The sequence below is a fragment of the Nansenia antarctica genome (assembly GCF_963989245.1).
Source record: "Nansenia antarctica genome assembly, chromosome: 14".
Classification (NCBI taxonomy): Eukaryota; Metazoa; Chordata; class Actinopteri; order Argentiniformes; family Microstomatidae; genus Nansenia; species Nansenia antarctica.
Genome location: NC_137684.1, coordinates 30,567,140 through 30,574,639, shown reverse-complemented (window position 1 = coordinate 30,574,639; position 7,500 = coordinate 30,567,140). Strand labels below are relative to the sequence as shown.

General features: G+C 46.4%; 2 protein-coding genes across 2 annotated transcripts in view; both read left to right on the top strand.

Annotated features, from left to right (window-relative positions):
• Window positions 1–3,112, top strand: part of asz1 (ankyrin repeat, SAM and basic leucine zipper domain containing 1) — a gene marked incomplete at both ends in the record, with an annotated part of 24,374 nt that extends 21,262 nt beyond the window's left edge. The window contains 3 exons of the mRNA XM_080544783.1: window positions 192–297; window positions 756–869; window positions 2,969–3,112. Of these exons, the coding sequence (XP_080400909.1) occupies window positions 192–297; window positions 756–869; window positions 2,969–3,112 (364 nt within the window). The remainder of the gene's footprint in view (window positions 1–191; window positions 298–755; window positions 870–2,968) is intronic.
• Window positions 3,113–5,421: 2,309 nt separating this feature from the next.
• wnt2 (wingless-type MMTV integration site family member 2) overlaps window positions 5,422–7,500 on the top strand; it is a gene marked incomplete at both ends in the record, with an annotated part of 11,660 nt that continues 9,581 nt past the window's right edge. Inside the window, 2 exons of the mRNA XM_080544879.1 lie at window positions 5,422–5,510; window positions 6,936–7,156. Coding sequence (XP_080401005.1) covers window positions 5,422–5,510; window positions 6,936–7,156 — 310 coding nt within the window. The remainder of the gene's footprint in view (window positions 5,511–6,935; window positions 7,157–7,500) is intronic.

The window sequence follows — 7,500 nt, the reverse complement described above, 5'->3', positions numbered from 1 at the left end:
CTGTCTGTCCCAAAGAGGCGAGTCGTCTGCTGTACATCTCCCCTGATCGATGTCTCTCTCTGTGTGTGTGTGTGTGTGTGTGTGTGTGTGTGTGTGTGTGTGTGTGTGTGTGTGTGTGTGTGTGTGTGTGTGTGTGTGTGTGTGTGTGTGTGTGTGTGTGTGTGTGTGTGTGTGTGTGTGTGTGTGTGTAGGAGTGAGGAGTTGCTTAACTTCCTGATCAGTCTGAGGCAGCAGTGTTGTTACCTGACGGAGATGGTTCAGGACGTCATCGGCCGCTTCCCACGAAGCGCCTCTGAGGTAACACTGGTGTGTGTGTGTGTGTGGGTGTGGGTGTGGGTGTGGGTATGTGTGTGGGTGGGCGTGGGTGTGGGTGTGTGTGTGGGTGGGTGGGTGTGTGTGGGTGTGGGTGGGTGGGTGGGTGGGTGTGGGTGTGTCGTGTGTGGGTGTGGGTGGGTGGGTGGGTGGGTGTGGGTGTGTGTGTGTGGGGGTGGGTGGGTGGGTGTGTGTGTGGGTGTGTGTGTGTGGGTGGGTGGGGACATGAAGGGTAGTAGGATGAAGCCTAAGCTTATCATGTCCTACCCCTAACCGTCACTACCATGTGAGAACAATAATACTTAAATTATATTCTCCATTGATTAATACATAAATTAACAGGATCAACAGTACTGATAATTTTTCTGTCTTCTTAATACTGACTGCTGCTCTTGGTGCGTCTGATGGACGTCTGTGTTGCCGGGTCTTCCTCTGGTCCCCAGCTGATTCTGGGCCTGGACCCCAAGGGCGAGGCTCAGGCCATCTGCAGCGAGCTGGTGGTCCAGACCAAAGACCTGCAGAAGGAGGTCACCTGTCTCGGGAACCTTTTACGCAAGGTCAGTACGGTACTCTCCATGTCTGTCTCACCCTCTGCTCCTTATCCTCCCCCTCCACCTCCCGATCCTCCTCCTCCACCTCCCTATCCTCCTCCTCCACCTCCCTATCCTCCTCCTCCACCTCCCTATCCTCCCCCTCCACCTCCCGATCCTCTCTGCTGTTCCCCAGCCCCGGCCAACACCCCCCCCCCCCACCGTACTGGTGAGACAGTGAGTGACCAGGGTCATCTTCCTCCTCGCTCTCTCTCTCTCTGTGTGTGTGAGAGAGAGAGAGCGTGTGTGTGAGCGAGCGTGTGTTTGTGTGTGTGTGTGTGTGCATGCGTGCACACAGGGGTAGTCCTGACAGGGCTGGGTCCTCACAGCCCATAAGTCAAAGACAGTATGACAGTGTTCTGTCAGTGGGGTGGAGGGGAGGGCGGGTGGAGGGGAGGGGGGGGTGGGTTCTGTCAGTGGGGAGGGGTGGAGGGGTCGGGGAGGGATCGGGGTCTTCAGGGAAGTGGGGGTCGGGGTGAGGACAGGAAGGGGGGGACCCCTGGACGCTCCCGGTGTCAGACAGGAATTCGACGGCCAACAGAGGCCATGTGGAGAGACGAGGTTCTCCTTCTCCATCTCCTCTGTGACAGCTCAGCTCTAGACATGGACCCGCACGCGTGCGCAACACGCACCGAGTGGAGGGGTGGGGGGTGGGGGGTGTGGGTCAAGATATCCCCTCTGTGTCATCTGAGTGTGTTGGTGTGTTGGCAGATATCAAGTGAAGTGTCAGCGTCCTTGTCGCCCCTCTGGAGATCAGCGTGTATGACACGGGGTTTGAGGTTTGAACACGTTTAGCCTCCTGCTCTGAACTCTGTTTCATAGAAGAACAACATGGTCAGGAAATGACGAGGACAATTTCCCCCCAACCACATTCATTCAATCAACAAACACCAACACGCCCGTGACTGCCACCTAGTGTCCAGTTTAAACTCTCCACCCTCCAAGTTGGGAGTCTAAATAGAGCACACACAGTATAAACAGTGAGATGAGCCATGTTATCTCGTAATGTCTAATGTTGTAGTGGGGCGGTTGTGTCTCAGGAGGTAGAGTCGCCGTCTAATGATCACAAGGTTGGCAGATTAGTGGTTCGAGCCCCGGCTGGCCACATGACGAAGTGTCCTTGGGCAAGACACTGAACCCCAAATTCCTCCCAGTGAGCGGGCCGGCCGGCGCCTTGCATGGTAGCTTGCTGCCACTGTTGTGTGAATGTGTGTGTGAATGGGTGAATGAGAGGCCGTTGTAAAGCCCTTTGAAGTGGAAAAGCACTTTCATTCATAAAATTCACCCTGTCTGTGTTGACTTTTGACTTGACTTTTGGACCATTGGGACTGACTATAGCGTCATATACCATCAACGGGGGGGAAATACGACATGAAATATGTCAAAATGCAGCACTATCATGTAATGTTAGATATATAACATTAGACAGGGAGCGCAGATGTATTTTTATGGCGTTCCGAAATGAACGATATGAGGCTGGGAGGGAAAAATCACAGTATACCCACTAGAAAACACTAGACTACACCACTGTGTGTAAGTGTGTAGCAGTCGTCATGGTGATGTGGTAGGTAAGGGACTTGGCCCTGGCCTCAGATCAGATCAGGGCAGTCAGGTGAGTGACCAGACATGCCAGCGTCTCCACAGGTAGTAACCGTCTTAGCGCTCCAGCCAAGCAGTAATTGAGCCAATTCCCAGCGCTCACCCTGAGCGCAGGAGAGCTTTGATGGAGGTGAACTGGCGGGGAAGTGGCGTAATCCGGACAGGATTATGTTAGCCCCCAACATTAGGTCAGGATTGGTCACCTGAAAGGAGGGAGTGTGTGTGTGTGTGTGTGTGTGTGTACTGATCTCTCTCTCTCTCACCTTTTCCCTTGTGATGCTCCCCTCCTCTTTCTCTCTCTCTCTCTCTCTCTCTCTCTCTCTCTCTCTCTCTCTCTCTCTCTCACTTTCTCTCTCTCTCTCTCTCTCACCTTTTCCCTTGTGACGCTCCCCTCCTCTTTCTCTGTCTCTCTCTCTCTCCCTCCCTCACCTCTTCCCTTGTTCCCTCCCCTCCTCCTCCTCTCTCAGATGGACCAGACCGGAGACCCCTGCTGTCTTCCTGGACCTGGTTCCCACGGCAGCTGGGGGAGACGGGTCCTGAAGAGCTGCGCGCTGAGCATGCTGGGAGCTGGTCTGCTGTTCCTGCTGGCCAGGGCCAAGGGTGTGAAGTAGATGATGTGCCTTCCCTCTCCTCTAGACGCCCCGCGAAACATCCTGTTACTCTTGTTTTGGCCCAGTTATGGCTTAGGTTATTAATCAGTTCACTCTTTTGTCTGATGTTTATTTTTGGTTAAGAATTATGGCTAACGAGACTAGGATCTCAAATGCGTTTCAGAGAAGTTTCAGGTGATGTTTAGGTGTTATTGGTCCATGTGGCTGTGTTTTGTTTCTGTTTGTTTTTTGCGTTCGTACTTGTACAACTACTGTTGTAGTTAGTTGTTTAAACTTTTGAAGTAATAGTGTTGGGTTTTGTCAAATAAAACCCAGTTTCTTTATCTAGAGCACCCAAGTTTAGTATCAGTGAAATCCTCCCAGAACATGTTCCAGTAAAGCGAGCGGGAGGTCACTTATGGCTCAGAAGGAGAACGCTTTACACCAGTTTTCTTTTGAAATTGAATTTAGAGAAATGTCCAGTTTCAATAATATAGATCTACATCTATATATATAAAGTGTTAAGTGTTTTCTTATGTTAGATTATTGACATAAATCAACTATTAAACTGGCAATCTGGCACTCAACAACAAAGTGGTGGAAATGATCGCTTCATCCCAAGTAGTTTTGGTTTAGAATGACATTGCTTACGAACATTACCAGTAACAACAACAACAGAAAGCTTCTGATGGGGAAGACAGTTAAACTATAAACTCGTGAGGCATTTACAAGTTATATTCTTCAAGAATCAACGGCTGGATATCATTCGTTTAAAAGTAAAAAGATTCATGTACCCATCCTTGATTGCCCCTTTAAGAAATGACTCATTGAAATGTTAGGTTCATCTTTTGTATTTTGATGCAAAACATTACAACACATGCCTAGATACAAGGTCAGCTGTCTAGACGCTGAACGTTTCCCTGTATACAGCCTAACCTAAGTTGTTGCTTCAATTGTCCTCATTATTAGATTTTGAGAATGATATAATTATTATTAACCTATATATAAAGACGCTGATATGCCTCACAATCAAAGTGTGGGCCCTTTTTGATGGGCCCAGGTTGTATAATCGACATGTATTTGATATTGATAGACATTCCGTTGCAAATCGCACTTTGATGAGACTTAAACAGGAAAGCTCAAACTTCTCCCCGTGTCCCGGCTGGCAGCATGATCTGTTGTTTTACCAATGTCCCCTCTTGTCTTGTTCGTCTCTTCCACGGAGATCAGGAGAGGACTTCAATGTGTCCATTAATCTCCTTCAGGAGACAGGAGACCTCCCCATCCAGAGACGCGCCGGGGACATCACATCCCTTCTTACATAAACGGGAGATCAAAGACAGAGGAAACGCATTGTGACAATCGTGGAAGTTCAAAAGAATGTGATAATCCAATTCCAATGCACACATCACCTTTAAGGGTTTAGGGGCTTTACGGGAATCTGTGCGTCGTTTCTTCTGATCACTTCTTATCATTCTTCCAAGTGATCATTTAGTAGTGTTATATCTCTATTTGCCATCTAATATTTCATATTTCATATCTGCTATCCATCTAATATTTCATATCTGCTATCCATCTAATATTTCATATCTGCTATCCATCTCATATTTCATATTTCATATCTGCTATCCATCTAATATTTCATATTTCATCTGTGCCCTGCATAACATAACATAACATGGCGTCATGCAATGAGTTAGTGAACTATTTGGCACCTGGGCATGTTAGGAGACACCAGTTTCTTCCCAAACACGTCCAAGTCTGAGTGTTTGGGTTCCAGACGCTCCGGGTTCAACACCGATCACGTCGGAGCGCATTCTACATTCTCCACCTTGCCGCTTGGAGACGGGCCAAGCCTGTGGTTGCGGGTGTCAGAGCCAGCCTGAACAGATACTCTCAGACATCTACTTTCTGCACCTCATTCCTGAGACGGGACTGCGCCCACCCCTTGTCTTGTGTAAGCACTTTAAACAACCTGATAGCAGATGATCTGCCTATCTCTCTCCGGCACAGCAAATCTCTCTGGTAACTGAAGTGCGACTGTCTGATATCTCCCAGGCGCGGTCCCTTGATATAACATTATATAATAACCCGGGATGGTTTTTACGCGCAGAGATCCGTCCTGCAATCTTCTGATAATCGGTTTTTAATGCAAGATAAGAACAGATAGCTAATAACATTTTTGCATTTGTGCAATCATCACCGAGTTGGTTTGGCTTGGCACAGTCCCGACGCACGGGTTCGTTTGGACTCATGGAAATGCTTTAATGCTCACTACTACTCCAGGTGCCTGAACGAATGTGCTGCTTCACCGACCAAAGCTTTGTAATATGAACTTATTGCCAAGTGGAATATGTTTGTATGTATCTGTAGCATCAGTCTGCTGGCTCACGTCCCTGAGGGTCGACGCGTCTTGGTGGTAAGTAGCCGACGCACAGCAGAGAGAATGTGGAGAAACGCACACATGTGTTCACTGTTCTGGTTCATTCATTGTTCATGTAGTAATGTCGTGACGTTAGAATTATAAGGTTCTATCTCCATTTTTGTCAAAATTTAGTTTTTTTTACATAATCTGATCCATTAGGTGTTTATTAATGCCTGTGTGGTGTTATTTTTTAAATGTTGACATTTTTGAGTTAGTAATTCATCAAATACAAAGGTTCCATCTCACAAAAACATAATGGAATGTAAAAACTTTGACGCTCAATATCTCTGAACTACCCTATAATTCTAAGCTCACGCATTCCTGTAGTAATGTTCAGTCATTCAGTGGTGGTAGACATCGTATGACTAAATGTAGGCTATGTCGTTTTTTCCACAGTCAAAATGTTTTCATTGAACCAAATAAATTGTGGGCAAATAGCCTACATAACATGCAATGATTTATTATGAGACAGAGTGTAAGATAGATAGATATAGACACTATTGTAGGCTATTGTATGTTAATGTTACCACGATATTGTCTATATTACCACTGCAGTTCTGTTTCTGATAACGGAGAGAGAAATCGAATATATGACAGACATATTTTTGCGTTTGTTCACAAATGATGCACTCACTCCTAGGTTGTTTTATTACTGATGATAATCAAACATCGCCTACAAGCATAGCGGACATATCGTGAGCTTAGAATGATAAGGTTCTATCTCCGTTTAGAATGATAAGGTTCTATCTCCGTTTAGAATGATAAGGTTCTATCTCCGTTTAGAATGATAAGGTTCTATCTCCGTTTAGAATGAGAAGGTTCTATCTCAGTTTAGAATGATAAGGTTCTATCTCCGTTTAGAATGAGAAGGTTCTATCTCTGTTTAGAATGATAAGGTTCTATCTCCGTTTAGAATGATAAGGTTCTATCTCCGTTTAGAATGATAAGGTTCTATCTCCGTTTAGAATGATAAGGTTCTATCTCCGTTTAGAATGATAAGGTTCTATCTCCGTTTAGAATGATAAGGTTCTGTCTCCGTTTAGGGCAGTTCAGAGATATTGAGCGTCAAAGCTTTTACATTCCATTATGTTTTGTGAGATGGAACCTTTGTATTTTATTCATTACTAACTAAAAAATGTCAACATTTTAAAAATAACACCACACAGGCATTAATAAACACCTAATGGATCAGATTATGTAACAAACTAAATTTTGACAAAAATGGAGATAGAACCTTATAATTCTAACGTCACGATATGACCAGATTAGAAATGGCCAAGAGCCCAGAGAACGCTTTCATCTCTCTCCATGCAGGTACATGTGTTCCATCTCTCCATCATGCAGGTACATGGGTACATGTGTTCCATCTCTCCATCATGCAGGTACATGGGTACATGTGTTCCATCTCTCTCCATGCAGGTACATGGGCACCCTGGGGTCGCAGGTGATGTGCGACAACATCCCCGGGCTGGTCACCAAGCAGCGGCAGCTGTGCCACCAGCACCCCGGGGTCATGCAGGCGCTGGGCGCCGGGGTCAAGGACTGGATCGGGGAGTGCCAACACCAGTTCCAGAACCACCGCTGGAGCTGCAACACCCTGGCCCGGGACCACACCGTGTTCGGACGGCTGCTGCTGCGGAGTGAGTATGGAGAGAGGAGAAAAAAAGACATGTTTTTTTGGGGGGGGGATTTTTTAACCTACAAATACAGTGCGTGAGAATGGAGTCTAGTTATGAAAGACTTTGTGCATCTAAAAATAGAAATGGTGATAGGATTTCCGTGCGTAAAAATCCAGATAGGTTAGGTTATGGTTCGATTGTGTAGTGGCTGCTTGGAAAGGTAACTGATATACTACTGATATACTATACTAGTACTCCTCCTCTGCTCACATCAGACAGACCCCCACGCCTGTCCTGGAGGGCGTAATATTCATGCAACCATAGTGACGCATCAAACTTTACGCATAATGACATTTATGCATAAT